This window comes from Delphinus delphis, chromosome 12 (assembly GCF_949987515.2).
Source record: "Delphinus delphis chromosome 12, mDelDel1.2, whole genome shotgun sequence".
Lineage (NCBI taxonomy): Eukaryota > Metazoa > Chordata > Mammalia > Artiodactyla > Delphinidae > Delphinus > Delphinus delphis.
This window is the reverse complement of record NC_082694.2, coordinates 53,296,462-53,317,044: the sequence shown is the minus strand read 5'-3', so window position 1 is coordinate 53,317,044 and position 20,583 is coordinate 53,296,462. Positions and strand designations below refer to the sequence as shown.

The window sequence follows — 20,583 nt, the reverse complement described above, 5'->3', positions numbered from 1 at the left end:
TAATACCATTATGTCTTAGAAAACAATGTATATATCTTAACCAAAAAAATAATGCTATTGGAAAAATGGTACCAATAGATATGCTCAACACAGGGTTGCCACAAACTTTCAATTTGTAAAAAAAAACAAAAAACCCCAATATCTGTGAAGCACAATAAAGCAAAGTGCAATAAAACTTATAGCTGTGTTGTTGTTATTAATTGGGGAAATTCAATGTCAAACAAAGACATCCCAGAAGAAACATCTGAGACGGCTTTAAAAAAATGAATTGTGGTTTACCAAGTAAGACAAAGGAATAAAAGCATTCTGGGAAGAAACCATACCATATGTAAAAGCTTAGAGGCATGAAAGAGCATGATAAGCTCGAGTAACTAGAAGCAGATTAGTAATACAAGGGCATAAAGCTGCAGGATCAGGTTGCGGGGTAGATGAGGCTAGAAAGTATGGCAGTAGCCAGATTACTGAGGCTCTTATCACCATACTCTGGAGCTTGGCCAGTTAGGAGAGAACATAGACAGCCCTGGGTCATGGGACAATACACTAGGAAAAGAGTCCTTAGAGGCAGGAAGGCCCTAAAGGAATGATTCTTATAATGAATCTATCCGATGTCTGCTGGGGGGTCATTCCCTTTAAAGCCAAACCAAGGTTTCCACATTGCTTGTAGGAAAAAAAATGGAAATCTTTAACATTAGATACCCAATTTCTCTGGAAGCCCCAGTAGGCTTCCTTAAACCTCAAGGTTCTCCTGTGGCGTGACTGCTCACCTCCCTGGAACAGAGTGCTGTGGGTCTATTTTATAACTAAGGATGCCTCAATTATACTCATTCACAGTGACCTTTAGACCACAGACCCAGCTATACTCACTTCCTGCATTACAGAAACTCCTTTTTCTTCCTCACCCCACAGCAATTTCTGTCTCTTGACTGGCTTCCTGTGATCTATTCATTTAGCACTCGAAGGGACCTGAAACAGTATAGCGAAGCCACAGACCTTATTACTTCTAAACTTAAAGGAAATACAATGGGTTTCCCTTACAGGGTATCACTGTAAAACTTGATTCTTCCTCTAATTCAATAGTTAAACACTGCTGAATAAAACTAAGAAGGACCTCACTTTAACTACATTTCACAATACAAAATACATGCTATGTAAGATGTGCACAATGAAGCATACGAATTAAGACAGAGTCACAAACTCAAATACCTACGGGGGGTCAGGAAAGTACTGTAAACAAATGAATAAGACCCAGGGCCTATACGTATGTTTTTGACAGAGACATGCTTTATTCACCCATTACAGACAAAGAAATATTCTCCACTTTGGCAAAGAAATATATTCCCCCACATTCGGTATCTATAGATAAAGATAGGCTCTCTCCATCTAGCTTTCATTTTCCCACATTTAAAATAAAAATGGATACAGGATATAGTTCCCCTTAAATCTACCACAAGAAAAAAGCAGCACCATTTAGTGTAGCATTTTCTCAAAGTGATATGACAGACATTTGCGGACAGAATAATTTACAAGACTATCCTATGCATTGGCACTAAAAGCTAGTTTTAAAAAAGAAAAAAAGCTAGTAGCCAGCCTCAGTCATTCATCTGTTATTCCTATAATATCTGATAAATTAAATTTTTGATTCAATTATCCTTAATAAACAAAACATTTCAGATATACTATATACAGTATGTTTCTATTAATTCATTTTTCATAAAAGAAAATATACTCTTTATAAAAGATTCATAAGGTACAGGATTATAGTAAAAGTCTCTCTCCCTAGAAATAATCACTATTAATAATTCTTATGTACTTCCCAGATATTTCCTATTTAAACATACACAACATATGTACTTTTTAAATTAAAAAAAATTTTTTTAACATCTTTATTGGAGTATAATTGCTTTACAGTGGTGTGTTAGTTTCTGCTTTATAACAAAGTGAATCAGCGATACATATACATATATCCCCATATCTCTTCCCTCTTGCGTCTCCCTCCCACCTTCCCTATCCCACCCCTCTAGGTGGTCACAAATCACAGAGCTGAGCTCCCTGTGCTATGCGGCTGCTTCCCACTAGCTATCTATTTTACATTTGGTAGTGTATATATGTCCATGCCACTCTCTCACTTCGTCCCAGCTTTCCCTTCCCCTCTCCGTGTCCTCAAGTCCATTCTCTATGTCTTTATTCCTGTTCTGCCCCTAGGTTCGTTAGAACCTTTTTTTTTTTAGATTCCATATATATGTGTTAGCATACGGTATTTGTTTTTCTCTTTCTGACTTACTTCACTCTGTATGACAGACTCTAGGTCCATCCACTTCACTACAAGACACTATATCCATTGCCTGTCACTGTTTTTGTTTTTTTTAACACAATGGACATCTTTCCATTATCAGTACATATAGATCTCAATATAGCATTTTAAAAATGAAAAAAAGAATATTCTGTAAAAATCTATAAACAGACCTGTTTTGGATGCACCACCTACAGAACTCATTCTTCACTCCATCAGAAATGTTAACCTTGACCGTCAGTATCTTCAAATTTTCTCCACGGTTAATTGCCAGAATCTGAGTGCAAACATATATGGCAAAGACTGATGATCCACAAAATATATAAATGATCAATTTAACCAGTCAATATTTGTGAAACAAACTGGGTGGTTATCCAGCCTAGAGCTATATCAATTTTGTATTCATTTATTTACCAAGAATGTATTCAAAAATAATCATTTCTTTATATTTTTTCAAGTATTTTCAAAATAAAATACAGGTACAAAGCCTATAATATTCACAGGAAGAGATAGTGTTGATCTAAAAATCTCATTTCAGATCCTATTAATTGAAAGTTTTTGATCATCTAGAGTTAGAAGGATATACTTCTTATGTTTGTGAAAAAACATTACTAAGATAAATACAAACATGGAAATTTCTAAGTGGAATATTTAATAACTACTGTTAGCATTTATTGAGCACTTACTAATTGTCAGGCCCATCTAAGCACTTTAAATACATTAACTCATTTATCTTCAAAGCCACCAGTGATGTATGTATTAACATCTTACTCTTGTATGATAATTTTTCTAAGACTAACTTTTCCTAAATCACAAAGCTAGCAAGTAGAAGGAGGAATTTAAATGCAGATCGACCTGTCTCTGCTTTTAATTAATATATTAAAAGAACAATTGCTTTAAAACACATTAAAAACACTCCTTAAAGAAAAGCAAACAAACCTAAAGCAAGAAGAAGAAAGGAAATAATAAAGAACAGAGGGAAAATTAATAAAATGGAGAATAGAAAAACAACAAAAAATATCAACAAAACCAAAAGTTGGTTCTTGGAAAATATCAACAAAATTGACAAACCTTTCACTAGAGTGACCAAAGAAAAAAGGGAGACATTCCAATTATCAAAATCAGGAATGAAAGAGGGGCCATTAATATGAATGTTATAGAAATAAAAAGAATCATAAGAGAATACTATGAACAACTGTATGCCAAATTAGATCACTTAAATAAAACGAACAAATTCCTAAAAAGACACAAACTTCTAAACTAGAATAAAAAAGAAATAGAAAATTCAAAATTATCTATAACAAGAGATAGAATTAGTAATTTTAAAATTTCCCACAAGGAAATACCCAGGCTCATATGGCTTCACTGCTGAATTCTACTAAACATTTAAAAAAGAATTAATAAGAATTCTTCACAAACTCTTCCAAAAATACAATAGAAGAAAAAACTTCCTGACTCTATTTACCCTGTTCTTGCAAGAACACTGCAAGAGAAAAGTAAACACCATTGCCTCTTATGAATATAGATGTAAAATTTCTCAATAAAATACTAGTAAACTAAACCCAGAAACATATAAAAAGGATTATACACAAGGATCAAAAGGGATTTATTCCAGAAAAGCAAGGTTGGTTTAACATCCAAAAAAGAAGTAATGTAATACATCATAACTATAGAATAAAAACAAAAATTACATGATCATTTCAATAAATGCAGAAAGAATATTTGAGAAAATTCCAGCAGTTGTTTATGATAAAAATACTCAAGAAACTAGGAAGAGAAAGCAAATTCTTCAACATGATAAAGGGCACATACAAAAACTCCACAGATAACATAATGTTTAATAGTGAAAGACTGGATGCTTTCCCTCTAAGATTACAAGGGTGTCTCCTCTTGCAGTTGCTTTTCAACATTGTACTGGAGGGTCTATCTAGGGAAATTAGGCAAGAAAAAGAAATAAAAGCCCTCTAGATTGAAAAGAAAGAAGTTAAAACTATTTGCAGATACTATGATCTGTATACAGAAAATCCTAAGGAAACCACTATAAAACTATTAGAACTAATAGAGTTCAGTAAGGTTGCAGGATAATCAATTTCTACACACTAGCAATAAACACCCTAAAAATAATTTTTTAAAATTCCATTTACCATACCACCAGCACAAATAAAATACTTTCCAATAAATTTAACAAAAGAAGTTCAGAATTATACACTGAGAACTATAAAATATTGTTTTTAAAAAAAATTGAAGAAGACCTAAATAAATGGAAAGACATCCCAGGTCCATGGATCAAAAGGCTTAATATTGCTAAATAGCACTAATCCCCAAATTACTTCATAAATTCAATGTGATCCCTATCAAATCTCAGCTAGCTTCTTTGCAGAAATTGACAAACTAATTCTAAGATTAATATAGAAATGCAAGGGACCCAGAATAACCAAGTCTATTTTGTAAAAAAAGAACAAACCTGGAGGACTCCCACTTCTCAATTTCAAAACTTACTACAAAACTACAGTAATCAAGACAGTGTGGTACTGGCAATACAGATAAACATACAGATGAATGGAATAGAATTCAGAGTCCAAAAATAAATCTATACATCTACCATCAAGTGAATGTCAACAAGGGTGCTAAGACAATTAAATGGGGAAAATACAGTCTTTTCAACAAGTGATGCTGGGACAATTGATGGCCAAATTCAAAAGTATGAAGTTGGACAGCTTCTTCACACCATACACAAAAATTAGCTCAAAACTGATCATAGACCTTAATATAAAAACCAAACCTATAAAATGCTTAGAAGAAAATACTTGAGAAAATCTTCATGACCTTGAGTTACATAAGGCCTTAGGTAAAACACCACATGCATAATTAACACAAGAAAAAAATAAATAGATTGGAATTCAACAAAATTATAATTTTTATATCTCAAAGGATACTATCAAAAAATTGAAAAGAAAGCACTTAGCACAGGAGAAAAGTTTTACAAATCATGTATCACATACAGGACTTATATCTAAAACATACAAATATCTCTTATAACTCAACAATAAAAAGACACAACTTAACAAAAATGTGCAAAAGGTCTAAAGAGACATTTTTTCAAAGATAATATAGAAATGTTCAATAAGTACATGAAAAGATGCTCAACATCATTAGTTAGAAGAGAAGTGCAAACCAAAACCATAATGAGAAATCAGTTCATACTAAAATGGCCATAATCAAAAAGAGACAGGGACTTCTCTCATAGTGCAGTAGTTAAGAATCCACCTGCCAATGCAGGGGACACAGGTTCAAGTCCTGGTCTAGGAGGATCCCACATGCCACAGAGCAACTAAGCCTGTGTGCCACAACTACTGAGCCTGTGCTCTAGAGCCTGCAAGCCACAACTACGGAGCCTGCAACCACAACTATGGAGCCCAAGTGCCACAACTACTGAAGCTTGCGCACCTAGAGCTTGTGCTCCACAACAAAAAGAAGTCACTGCAATGAGAAGCCTGCACACCACGATGAAGAGTAGCCCCCGCTCGCTGCAACTAAAGCCCACGTGCAGCAACGAAGACCCAATGCAGCCAAAAATAAAATAAAATAAAATTTATATATAAAAAAAGATAGACAATAAATAAGTATTGGTGAGGATGTAAAGAAACAGAACTTTCATAAACTGCTGGTGGGAAGGTAAAAATGGTATAGCCACTCTGGAAAACAGCAACCTTAATTTATATAAATTCTAAAGGTATTTTCAAGTAAAATGTTAAATATAGAACAAATCCTCAAAGTTTAAAAAATTACCTATACTGGGGCTTCCCTGGTGGCGCAGTGGTTGAGAATCTGCTTGCCAATGCAGGGGACACAGGTTCGAGCCCTGGTCTGGGAAGATCCCACATGCCACGGAGCAACTAGGCCCGTGAGCCACAACTACTGAGCCTGCATGTCTGGAGCCTGTGCTCTGCAACAAGAGAGGCCGTGACAGTGAGAGGCCCGCGCACCGCGATGAAGAGTGGCCCCCACTTGCTGCAACTAGAGAAAGCCCTTGCACAGAAACTAAGACCCAACACAGCCATAAATAAATAAATAAATAAATAAATAAATTTTAAAAAATTACAGATACTTTAAAAAAATTCTTTAAATATATTTGAGAAATTTCTAAGGTAAACATTGGCAGAAATAAAATAATCAGTTAAAAATAAACTTCTAATACAAAATAAACTTTAGTTTGGGCTGGACAAAATCTTCAATGTCTGCCAGCTCTCTGAAATACTGAAAGGAACACTGAACAGTAAATAAAAGTTCTTCATCCAAGAATTTATCAGTAATAAATTCATTCATGCAGAATACAATATTATAGGGGAAAAAGAGTTATTTAATTCAGATTTATATAAATACACTATTAGGGACTTCCCTGGTGGTGCAGTGGTTAAGAATCCACCTGCCAATGCAGGGGACATGGGTTTGATCCCTGGTCCAGGAAGATCCCACATGCCATGGAGCAACTAAGCCCGTGCACCACAACTACTGAGCCCGCGTGCCACAACTACTGAAGCCCGTGCGCTTAGAGTTCGTGCTCCGTAACAAGAGAAGCCACTGCAATGAGAAGCCCACACACCACAACAAGGAGTAGCCCCCGCTCGCCGCAATTAGGGAAAGCCCACGCGCAGCAACGAAGACCCAATGCAGCCAAAAAAAAAAAAAACCCAAATAAATAAAAATATAAATACACTATTGTATCAAAATATATTATTGGAGGGTGCTTTTTTTTCCACCATACCTAGTAAAGTCATAGGTCAAACTTTAAAAAATCTTAACATAGAAGATCCATGGTATAAAAGGGAGTGGAGTAGCAGAAACAGAGCTTGGGGCAAAAACTGAGGTTGAAAGTAAATACAGAGTTAAAGCAGAATTACTGTAAATGGCAGTACTGAATGTGAAACAGGTGTTTTAAAAGACAAAGAAAGTGAGACATTAGTGAAAGAAGCTACAGAAAAGAATGGGAAGGCTGAGTTACAAATTCATGTAGTGGAAAGCAGCACATTAAGGACCAATGTGGAGAAGAAAGAAAACAAGATGCAGCTAGAAGAATTAATTTAGTAGACAGCTATAACAGCTCTTCCCACAGCATTTGGAGAAGGAGTTCCAGGTACCGTTGTTCCTTTACCACTGTCTATCATCATTCTCCCTCACTTCTGTATTCTGGGATGCTGTATGCTGGGCTATCTAGGTGAAAGCTGAAAAACAGAGTCTGGAGTCAGGGACATGAGGCCTTAGCACTACAGGGATTAAAAATCCATCTTTGTGAGCTAGTATATCATCACTCTAGCCTGCAAGATAACTAGAAAGTTCTCAAAACACAGGTCCGTTTTTCAAAACTGATATTCCCAAAATGTTCTACTTTCTCAGGTCTTAAGACTGTCACACTTAGAAGCCTGTGTTAGTCACAAACTTAGATTCAACCACAAACTAACTCAGAATGCCACATGTGCTAATAAGCACACTAGTTAAAATGCAGAGACCAAAATGTTTTCAAGCAAATACTAGAAAGACTAAGTTTTAATAGAGTAAAAGTATTCATATTTTTCCAAAGTTGCAATAAAATTAAATCAAATAAAGGGAGATAAAATCCAGCAGCAAAATCATTTCTGCAAAAGGAATTTTAGTATTTTAGTCACTGGCTTTATTAAAAACTCTTTTTCATTAGGCTCTATCAGTAGACAATAGCTAGGTAAGTAAAATTTCACTCTTCTAACAATTTTTCCAATTATCAAAAGTATTCATTTCACCACATATTTTACAGTGTACACAAAGGTAAAAAGAACAACTTCGATATAATAGAGAAACACTTCAAAAGTTCAACAGCAGGGACCATGTCATCTACATACCCCAAGTAGGCACCAACACATAATAAGTGTTCAAGAAGTATTTGTAGCGTAACTGAAGACTCTTCATGTTATGTTACACACACACACACACACACACACACACACAGAATAATAACATACCTTTTCATATCTATACCACCGTTTTTTTAATTACATTTTTAAGGAAGATAACTAAACATTATCAATGAAAAGCGACGCATTCTCGTCTTTTTCATTATCCTCTCCTTATAACGGTAAAATTCAGAAAGGAAGAAAAAGTAAATTTAAAAAATGATTCATTGAGGAATTTCAGGTTTAAAGAACACTGGCAGGCCCCTCATTCTAAATCCCCCCCTCATACTCCTATAAAACCAATAAAGTGAATAAATAAAACAACACAGGACCCACATCTTCAGCATTTCTAAGAAACAGAGAATTAGATTGGCATCTGATTTCAAAAACAAGCAAACAAAAAAAAACTTGCAAAGTAAGACAACAACAGAGCAACACGTTTGACAAACTTAAGGAAAGAAAGTGCAAACAAAAAATATTATACTGGGCTTCCTTAGTGGCACAGTAGTTAAGAATCTGCCTGCCAATGCAGGGGACACAGGTTTGAGCCCTTGCCCGGGAATATCCCACATGCCGCGGAACAACTAAGCCCATGCGCCACAACTACTGAGCCTGTGCTCTAGAGCCCACGAGCCACAACTACTGAAGCCCGTGCGCCTAGAACCTGTGCTCCACAACAAGAGAAGCCACCACAATGAAGAGTAGCCCCGCTTGCCACACTAGAGAAAGCCCACGTGCAGCAATGAAGACCCAACGTAGCCAAAAATAAAATAAAAAATAAAATTTAAAAAAATCATTGGATTATTAAAAATATATATATTTACTGAGCTAAACTATCCTTCAAGTATCAAGGACATAGGAAACAATTGTGACTGTGTAAAAACTCAGAATTACAGGCATATCTCGGAGATATTACAGGTTCAGTTCCAGACTACTACAATAAAACAACATCACAATAAAGCAAGTCATACACGTTTTTTGGTTTCCCAGTGCATATAAAGGTTATGTTACACTATACTTTAGTCTAGGTGTGCAATAACATTATGTCTAAAAAAAAAGATGTACATACCTTAAATTAAAAGTGGCTATCATCAAAGAGAACACAAATAACAAATGTTGGAAAGGATGTGGAGAAAAGGGTACCCTGTACATTGTTGCTGAGAATGTAAATTGGTGCAGCCACTGTGGAAAACAGTTTGGAAGTTCCTCAAAAAACTAAAACTAGGGCTTCCCTGGTGGCACAGTGGTTACGAATCTGCCTGCCAATACAGAGGACGTGGGTTTGAGCCCTGGTCTGGGAAGATCCCACATGTCACAGAGCAACTAAGCCCACGAGCCACAACTACTGAACCTGCGTGCCACAACTACTGAAGCCCATGCACCACAACTACTAAAGCCTGCATGCCTAGAGCCTGTGCTCCGCGACAAGAGAAGCCACTGCAATGAGAAGGCTGCGCAACACAACGAAGAGTAGCCCCTGCTCACTGCAACTAAAGAAAGCCCATGCTCAGCAACAAAGACCCAACAGAGCCAAAAATAAATAAATAAATTAATTAATTAAAAAACAAAACAAAACAAAACCTAAAACTAGAACTACCATATGGCCCAGGATTCCACTCTTGGGTATACACCCAAAACAAAAACACTAATTGGAAAAGATAAATGTACCCCAATGTTCATAGCAGTATTATTTACAATTGACAAGATATGGAAGCAACCTAAGTGTCCGTCAACAGAAGAATGGATAAAGAAGATGTGACAGATAGATAGACAGATATAGATACACACTGTGGAGTACTACTCAGCCATAAAAAAGAACAAAATTTTGCCATTTGCAACAACATGGATGGACTTGGAGAGTATTATGCTAAGTAAAATAAGTCAGAAAGAGAAAGACAAATACTGTATGATACCACTTTTATATGGAATATAAAAAATACAACAAACTAGTGAATATAGCAAAAAACAAATAGACTCACAGATATAGAGAACTAGAGTACCAGTGGGGAGAGGGAAAGAAGGAGGGGCAAAGATAGGATAAGGGGATTAAGAGGTACAAACTACTAATATTATGTATAAAATAAGCTACAAGGATATATTGTACAACACAGGGAATGTAGCAAATATTTTATAATGACTACAAATGGAGTATAACCTTCTAAAATTGTGAATCGCTATACTGTAACCTATAATTTATATAATATTGTACATAAACTATACTTCAATAAAAATTAAAAATAAATTTTTAAAATTAAAAAATACTTTAATGCTAAAAAGTCATAGTCATCATCTGAACCTTCAGCAAGCCATAATCTTTTTGCTGGTGGAGGGTCCTGCCTCCGTGTTGACAGCTGCTATCTGATGGGGTGGTGGCTGCTGAGGGCTGGGGTGGCCGTGGCAATTTCTTAAAAGAAGACGACAATGAAGTTTGCCACATCGACTGACTCTTCCTTTCAGGAACGATTTCTCTGTAACATGCAATGCTGATAGCATTTTACTCACAGTAGAACTCCTTTCAAACCTGGAGTCAATCCTCTCAAACCCTGACATTGCTTTATCAACTAAGTTGATGTAACACTCTAAATCACTTGTTGTCATTTGAACAATCTTCACCAGGAGCAGATCCCATCTCACAAAACCTCTTTCTTTGCTCATCCGTAAGAAGTAACTCCTCATCAATTAAAGTTTAGTCATGAGATTTCAGCAATTCTTTCACATCTTCAGCCACCAGTTCTAATTCTGTTTCTCTTGCTATTTCCATCACAGCTGCAGTTACTTCCTTTACTGAAGTCTGGAACCCTTAAAAGTCACCCATAAGGATTAGAATCAATTTCTTCCAAACTCCTATTAATATTGATATTATATCTCTTCCCACGAATCACAAGTGGTCTTAATGGCATCTAGAGTGGTGAATCCCTTCTAGAGGTTTTTTTTTTTTTTTTTTTTTTTTTTTTGCGGTACGCGGGCCTCTCACCGCTGTGGCCTCTCCCGCTGCGGATCACAGGCTCCGGACGCGCAGGTCCAGCGGCCATGGCTCACGGGCCCAGCCGCTCCACGGCATGTGGGATCTTCCCGGACCGGGGCACGAACCCGTGTCCCCTGCATCAGCAGGCGGACTCTCAACCACTGCACCACCAGGGAAGCCCTTTTCTAGAGGTTTTCAATTTACTTTGCCCAAATCCATCAGAGGAATCATTATCTATGGCAGCTATAGCCTTATGAAATGCATTTCTTAAATAATAAGACTTGAAAGTTGAAATGACTCCCTGACCCATGGGCTGCAGAATGGATGTTGTGTTAGCAGGCATGAAAACAACATTAATCTCATTGTACATCTCCATCAGAGGTCTTGGGTGATCAGGCATATTGTGAATAAGCAGTAATATTTTGAAAGGAATCTTTTTTCCTGAGCAGTAGGTCTCAACTGTGGGCTTAAAATATTTAGCAAACCATGTTGTAAACAGATGTGCTGTTATCCAGGCTTTGTTGTTCCATTTATAGAGCACTGGTAAATGAGCATTGGCTTCAATTTCAAGTCACCAGCTGCATTAGTCCCTAACAAGAAAGACCCTATCCTTTGAAGCTTTGAAGCCTTGAAACCAGGCATTTTACTCCTCTCTAGCTATGAAAGTCCTAGATGGCATCTTCTTCAAGTATAAGGCTGTTTCGTTTATAATGAAAATCTGTTGTTTACTGTAGCTACCTTCATTAATTATCTTAGTTAGATCTTCTGCATAACTTACTGCAGCTTCTACATCAGCACTTGCTGCTTCACCTTGTACTTTTTTTTTTTAATAAATATTTATTTATTTACTTACTTATGGCTGCGTTGGGTCTCCACTGTTGCGTGTGGGCTTTCTCTAGTTGCAGCGAGTAGGGGCTACTCTTCGTTGCAGTGCGCGGGCTTCTCTTGTTGCGGAACACAGGCTCTAGGCACGCGGGCTTCAGTAGTTGTGGCTCATGGGCTCTAGAGCGCAGGCTCAGTAGTTGTGGTGCACAGGCTTAGTTGTTCTGCGGTATGTGGGATCTTCCCGGACCAGGGATCAAACCCATGTCCCCTGCATTGGCAGGCGGATTCTTAACCACTGTGCCACAAGGGAAGTCCCTCACCTTGTACTTTTATGTTATGGAGAAGGCTTCTTTCCTTAAACCTCACGAACCAACCTTTGCTAACTTCAAGCTTTTCTTCTGCAGCTTCCTTAACTCTCAGCCTTCATAGAACTGAACAGAGTTTGGGCCACGCTATGGATTAGGCTTTGGCTTAAGGGAGTGTTACAGCTGATTTGATCTTCTATCCAGACCACTGAAACTTTCTCCATATCAGCAATAAGGCTGTTTCACTTTCTTATCATTTGTGTGTTCACTAGAGTAGCAGTCTTAGTTTCCTTCAAGAACTTATCCTTTGTATTCACAACTTGGCACCTATTTGGCACAAGAGGCCTAGATTGCAGCCTACCTTGGCTTTTGACATATCTTCCTCACTAAGCTTAATCATTTCTAGCTTTTGATTTAAAGTGAGAGATGTGCAACTCCTTCCTTTCACTGAACACTTAGGGGCCACTGTTGGGTTATTAAATGGCCTAATGTCAATATTATTGTGTCTCAGGGAATAGGGAGGCCCAAGGAGGATAGAGACGGAGGGAACAGCTGGTCCATGGAGCAATCAGAACACACATAATACTTAACAATTAAGTTTGCTGTCTTATATGGGTGCAGTCATGGCACCTCAAAACAATTACAACAGTAATGTCAAATATCACTGATCACAGATCACCAGAACAAATATAATAATAATGGAAAATTCTGAAATATTGAGAGAATTACCAAAATGTGACACAAGAGACACAAAGTCAGCAAATGCTGTTGGAAAATGGTGCCAACAGACTTGTATGAAACACAGTTGCCACAAACCTTCAATCTGTAAAACACACAGTATCTGCAAAGCACAATAAAGCAAAAAGCACTACGGAATAAGGCACACCTGTACTATACACATAAAATCTTCTTGAGAAATATACAAGAGCAGAGGCCAGCAAACTATGGCCCATGGACCAAATCCAGTCTAACATCTGTTTCATAAATAAAATTTTATTAAAACACAGCCATGCTCATTCATTTATGTATTAGCTGTGGCTGCTTTCATGCTGCAATGGCAGTTGTGTAGCTGCAGGAAGAGGCATCTAGCTCACAAAGTCTAAAATATTTTCTCCCTGATCCTTTACAGAAAAACTTTGCCAACTACATACTAGACTAGAGAATAAGCTTCAATCAGCTTAAAAGAAGACTGGAAAATTTTGGCAAAAGGACTAAGGGCAAGCATTTCATATAATTGTAGGGCTAAGAGTAAAACAAGGGTGAAATCAATTTCCATTAAGAAAATACAGGTTGCAATCCTGATACCAAAGTAGACTTCAAGCTAAAAACCATTAAACAAGATAAAGAAGGACAGTTCATAAGGTTAAGGCCACATGCTGGTTTTGGAATAGAACAGGGTAATACACACCACACTTTAAAGATGCTGTCAGGTGTGATATCACCAAAGTGGTGGAGTAGGGAATTCCAAAACTCCAAACCTCTACAAAAGCAACAAACTGGCAAGAACTGCCAGATTCTACTTTTTCAGAACTCTGGAATCTAATCAAAAACTTACAACAATCAGAGGAACACTTAAAGAAGCTGCAGAATTTTGGTGAAAGAGCACTTTTAACTTACCCACTTACCATCCTCCACTCTGCAGTTCAGCAGTGGCAGTGAAGATAACAGTCTACTTCTGCTAGTACCAGAGGGAGCAATATGGACCTTATTCTCCAAAGTTTGTGATTATGTGTTTCGATCTGTCTCATGGCTCCCTGACGGTTTGGCTCAAGGGCTTGCCTTTGTTTTGCTTGTCTCAGAGCTTCCCCAGGAAGCTCCTGGGTGGCATTTGTTCAAAGTATTTAAAGGCAATGTGTTAGCTGCAGTTTCAAGGGGTAAGGGATAACACCTGGGGATAAGGGATTATAGTCAGGGCAACCATCAGACAGACCAGAAAAACCTGGGAAGGAAGAGGCTAGTAAAGGAGATAATTGAGAGGAAAGGGGCTTTTTAAAATTTCCACATATTTTAGGAAATCTAAGAGGTCATGCACGCATTCAGGACTAGACAGACACCTGCTCTGAAAAGACCTGGGAAGACATTAAGTGTTCACCTCTGTCTGACCTTTGAGCTCCACACAAAGACAAAGTGAAGGCTAAGGTAGAGTTGTAAACAGCCTCGCTAAGCATTGAAGGGTGCCCCAACATAGAGCAAATACGCAGGACCAGGAAAGTTGTTATTTGTTTTGGCTCTAGGAATGAAGGAAATCTCTGTCAAGTAACTAGCTGTCCACTAAGCTAATAGACCAGGGACTTCAGTGGCCAAACATGACAAAGAATACAGATTACAGAAACAGTTCAGAAGTCGCTAAATAAACCACAAAACCCCACAACAGCAACAACAACAAATGCCGGGGAGGGGGGAAGAATCTGATTTTCAGTGTTGCCAACTTATAATATTCAAAATGACAAGTTTTAACAAAAAATTACATGGCAGGCAAAGAAACAAGAAAATATGACCCATTTACAGAAAAAAGAAATTAACAGAAACCATCTCTGAGGAAGTTCAGACTTCGGCATTACTAGACACACTTTAACTGTCTTAAATATGCTCAAAGTTAAAGGAAATCAGAGTCCTAAAGGAAATCATGAGCATGTTATCCCAACAAACAGAATATCAATAAAGAGCTGGGTATTATAAAAAAGAACCAAAGAGAAATTCTTGAGCAAAAAAGTACAATGACTGAAATGAAAAATTTACTAGAGGGGTTCAATATTTGAACAATCAGAAGAAAGAATCAGCAAACTTGAAGATATGTCAATTGAGATTACATAGTCTGAGAAGAATTAAAAGAAAGAAAAAAAAGAAATAAACAAAGGCTAAGAGACTTGTGGGACACTCTCAAGCATGCCAACACACATATAATGGGAGACCCAGGAGAAAAGGGATCAAAGAATATTTGAAGAAATAATGGTCAAAATTTTCCCAATTTTGATCAGAAACATCTAACTACACAACCAAAAATCACAACAAACTCCAAGAAAAATAAACTCAGAGAGATCCACAGCAAGACAAATTATAATCAAATTGTCAAAAGTCAGAGAATCTTAAATGTAGCAAGAAAATCAAGTGCAATCATCATGTGCAAGGGCTCAGTGAGGTTAACAGCTGATTTCTCGTCAAAACCATTAAGGCCAGAAGATAGTGGGGTAACATTCAAAGTGCTGAAAGAAAAAACTGTTAACCAAGAATTCTATATTCAGAAAATCTATGTTTTGCAAGATAAAAAAATTCTGGAGATTGGTTGCACAATGTTAATATACTTAACATTACTAAACTGTACACTTAAAAACAGTTAAGATGGTAAAGTTTATATGTATTTTATCACAATTAAAAATAAATTTTAAAATATAAGGAGAAATTAAGACTTTACAGATAAACAAAAACTGAGGGAGTTTACTTGCCCTACCTGAAATGTTACAGAAAGTCCTCCAGGCTGAAATAAAATCTAGATAGTAACTCAAAAGCATACAAAGAGGTAAAAAATACTGGTAAAGGTAGCTACACAGGTAAATACAAAAGTCAGTATTACTGTATTTTTGGTTTGTAAAAAAAATTTTTTTCTATATGATTTAAAGCCACATTCCACAATGTAGATATATAACCTATAACTACAATTAGGATAAAAATTAATAAAATGAAATGTGAAATTAAAAGACTGAGATATAAGTATGATTTATATAACTGAGATCTCTCATATTTTATTTATTCTAAATCAGTTATCTCTATTTTGTATTTCACATGGAAAAGATCCAGAATTGAGCTCAAATCCAAGCATACTGGGAAGGAAACTCTAATAAGAAAGATCACCAGCCAGAGAGTAAAGATACGGAAGTGTTATACTGTTAGCACAGCTAGTAAGTCTCAGTGTCATTTACTAACTTCTGTGGGTCTTGAGTTCCCCATTTGTCAAATGGGGAGGATATAACAATATTATAAAAATTTACATGAAGGAAGAAAATAGTTGATTGAAAATTCTTTAGTAAACAAATAAGCAAATCTGAGGTATTATCATTATTACTACTATCAGCATGCATAAGCAGTCTTCTTATTTACCTGATGATGTTGGATGTTTCTTATGTTGCACGAAAAATTTTGGTAGAGCAGAAACTTATCAACATCTTTTTCATTTACTTTTTTTGAGGATACCTTTGCCAGAGATGACTGGATACAAATATATCTATTTTGGCACCTGTTCAGATACACAAATATTCAAACATTAAGTAGTTATTAACATGTGCTTTAGTAAAGAAACACGTTATATAGAAAGAAGATTAACAAAAAACTAAATGAGATTTACCACATGAGATTTTTTTTAATGATGCTCAACTATAAAAATGTTATTGACCCATCAAAAGGGGACTCCTCGCCTATTCATGCTAGCATAGGTGTTCCAGATCTATTTATATTTCAACCCAATCCTCCCATAAAATGCCTAAATGAGTTCAGATACTATCTGCAGTTATGCAAGAGACTAATAACTTTGGCTTAGATATCATCCTTTTCTAACCACTGAGTTAGAGAGTCAGAACCAATTAAAAGCTAAAAAGAAGGGAAACAAGACGATGTGTTAGGACAGCTTCCAATGACAATTTATGAAATTGAACCAAATTTCAGCAGCATAATTACTTGTAAAAACACATTTAAAAACCTGCACAATTCTCCTACTTCAACTCATTCCTGTGAGGGCCACTGAGGAAAAAGAAAAATTCTCTCCCTTACATTAACAAAAACCCTGACAAGCTACAGTAGTCAACCGGTTCATTTTCACCTTTACTCTCCTCTGCACAGCTCACACAGCTAGAGATGTGGAGAGAGAGGAAGAGTAGACCTCTGCCAAACCCTGTCCTCTGATACACAGAAGCACAGGAAGGACAGAGTGCCTAAAAATAAGGTTTTTAAAATAATATCCTTTTTTAATGAGGCATAAAATCCATAAGCCCAAACAGGGTCTAGGTCAAAGGGTTTTACTCTCTTATAAATTGGGACTATGATACTATGGATAAGCTGCTCTCTCCATCAGCTAAAATTCATTTTGACGTCAGCACTTTTATCCATACCTGATATTAAACATTCTCAAGTTAACCCAACCACTGGTAAACATTATAAAATTAAGTGCATACAACTCAATACGTTTAAAAAGCAATGCCACCCATTCTAAATGGTTATGAATCTCTCTGTAGCATATATTGCACAGTGCAGTGGTTTTTAAACTGTGTTCCTCAGAGGCCTCTGCTAAGATGCTTCAGGGTAAGGAGGATGAACAGGCAGAGTTCCAGGCTCCCTGCCCAGAATTCAATTAAAGCAACTTTACTTTTATGTTTTATGTATTCGGGTTCTGTTGTTTGAGCAGAGAGCTGTGCTACTAAAAAAAAAATTTTAATTTTTAAAAGTCTGAAACTAAGTTTTTAATGAACACTGGAGTTAGCACTAACCATGCGACCCTTAACATCATGAGTCCACAAGGCAGAAAACTCTAAGAGTTACTCACAATTTCCGAATGAAGTCAAGCGTGTCTTTGTCTTTAGCAATCATGTCTGCTAAAATATGCTGCACTCCTGTTTCAATATCCTGGAGTGCTGAAAGCCCTTTAGGAGAAGGGTAAGAGGGAAAACAAAAGCAAGAACTACAGATTGGTTTTTAAATCTATAAATAAATCACAATAAATTTATTCCAGTCAAAATAAAACCCTAAGTTGACAAACTTAAGACAGAAAAGTATCCTCTGTGGTGACCTAAATGGGAAAGAAATCCAAAAAAGAGGGGATGTATGTATACATGTAGCTGATTCACTTTGCTGTACAGTGGAAACTAACACGACATTGTAAAGCAACTATACTCCAATAAAAATTTAAAAAACAAACAAACAAAAAGACAGAAAAGTATCATAGCAGTGACTAGCTTCCCTCAGCAACAAAATCAAGTCTCCAAAAACAATAATACAGGACCTTAACATACCATATAACCTAGTGGTGAAAAATGCAGCTCTGGAGCCAGCTGCCTGGTCTAATCCTGGCTCCACCATCTACCAAATGTATGACCCTGGGCAAGTTACTTGTTCTCTCTGTGCCTCAGTTTCCTATAAAAATGGAATAATAATAGTATCTACTTCATGAAGTATTTACAAAGATTAAGCATTATAGGATTAAGCATTATAGGTTATAGGAAATATATATTAATAGAGTCATATCCCAAGGTATACTATTTCATTCCAGTTACAAAAATTCTCCTTTGCAAATAATTTTATTAATATTCCTATTTTGGCTTATGAGACAGTTATTCACATTTTCAATGACCTATTTGAATTTCTCAAACCTCAAATGAGCACAAAACAAGAGCCATTATGTGGTTGGTCATCTTCACAGCTGAACTGTCTACCAATGGCACATTAAGTTCTCTCCAAGTGCTTTCAGTTTGCTAATTTACAGCAGTGTGTCTTGTACATTATGGCTCCTGCAATATCAACTTATACACTGAGAGAGATCATTTGCAATGCATTATTTATTTCTTTTGTCTTTATTGCTCTATTTTCATTAAAGCTTCTTTTTTTTCTTCCATTAAAACTTGAATTACACAAGCACTAAGTATCATAAGTATGTTTTTCTGAGGGTATGGTTTTAGTGAGTAACAAGTACAGAAGACAAAGAGGACAGGAGAACAAACTTACAGAGTAATTAATAAAGAGAAAATGCCTTGTTGGGTTGTATTATGATAACTGATAACTGATCTTAACTAATGATGTAACTGCATTTATTCCAAAGAAATTTAAAGAAAGAAATTTGGCCACTGAAATTAATAGGAATCCTGTTTACATTTTAAGAGAGTTTCCCTATGAGGGAATTTTCAGGAACAAATTACCTTTGAGAGGTGTTAGACTGTATATGTAAAGACTTACAACAGCTGTGGCGCATAGTCAGGAGTCAGTAAGTGTCTGCTCTTGTGTTAGCTTTCTCACTAGATCAGTCTTTATCCTAGAAAACCACTCACTATGCATTCATTCCTGGAGTCCAAAAGTACCTCACAGCATCATTACCCGAAGTTTAATGAGAATACCAGGGTGAGAAGTCAGTAGTAAAGATGGAACCTACAATGAGACCAATTAATGAGAGAGACTAGAAAGAGGAAATTATAGATTTTGCAATTGTAACAATGGGCTTTTGTAAAGCCCACATCATTCAGGGGAAAACAATTTGTAAACCTTATGTTATCAAACCTACTTAGTAGGAACTCAGTATGTGTGTGAACTAAGGAAAACTTTGTACCAGAGGAGGTGAAGAGTGGAAGGAAAGAAAATAGACCAGAAGAGAAAAATAAAAACTGACCATAAATCATTATGCATCTAACAATCATTAACATCTAACAAAGCTCCAACGTTTGATTCTATTGATAAGAAAATATACCATCACTGGGCACAGATAGTTCCCACTGTGGCTAATCTTTTTTTTTTTTTTTTTTTTTTTGCGGTACGCGGGCCTCTCACTGTTGTGGCCTCTCCCGTTGCGGAGCACAGGCTCCGGACGCGCAGGCTCAGCGGCCATGGCTCACGGGCCCAGCCGCTCCGCGGCATGTGGGATCTTCCCAGACCGGGGCACGAACCTGTGTCTCCTGCATCAGCAGGCGGACTCTCAACCACTGCGCCACCAGGGAAGCCCCCCACTGTGGCTAATCTTAACGCATGGCTATATGGTCTCAGTTAATATTAAAATATTAAAGTTGCAAACATTTGAAAATATAACGAAAAAAGTAGAACTTGAATTTTACTCATTTCAACCCATCTCTAAATTCAAATATTTACCATTGCTTTTTCTTTTCATTATTGCCCTTTTCAATATAGATATTAGGATGTGTGTATTTGTGTATGAGCAGATATTCATATTTTCACAGACACATAATTTTTTTAATTGCAAATTCACATTTGCCAGATTATATAAAATAAACATAGATTTTGGTATGCTTATTCTCTACAGTAGATTTTGTTGTCAGAGACTGCCCCCTACAGACACTCTCCCAGCTTAAAGGAAGGAAGGCTAAAAGGAACTAGAATGAGAGTAGTAATCACCAGAGCATCAATCTCCCCATTCAATCCTAGCATCGATCTCCCCATTCAATCCTTTCCACTCCCTGGAAAAAGCCACTCTTACTCAAAAAGCTCTCACTCCAAGGCTCATTTTGACAATAAAACCAATATACGTTGACACGTATCAGTTGACACTTTCCTTGGGTTCTTCTTAGAAAT

At 36.7% G+C, this 20,583-nt stretch overlaps 1 protein-coding gene across 2 annotated transcripts in view; it reads right to left on the bottom strand.

The window, feature by feature from the left end:
- SRBD1 (S1 RNA binding domain 1) overlaps positions 1–20,583 on the bottom strand; it is a 231,216-nt gene that overhangs the window by 182,171 nt on the left and 28,462 nt on the right. For both annotated transcript variants that reach the window (XM_060026693.1, XM_060026692.1), the window contains exons 8-10: positions 17,840–17,936; positions 16,405–16,540; positions 2,464–2,567 (exon numbers count right to left, since the gene is read on the bottom strand). In XM_060026693.1, coding sequence (XP_059882676.1) covers positions 2,464–2,567; positions 16,405–16,540; positions 17,840–17,936 — 337 coding nt within the window. The remainder of the gene's footprint in view (positions 1–2,463; positions 2,568–16,404; positions 16,541–17,839; positions 17,937–20,583) is intronic.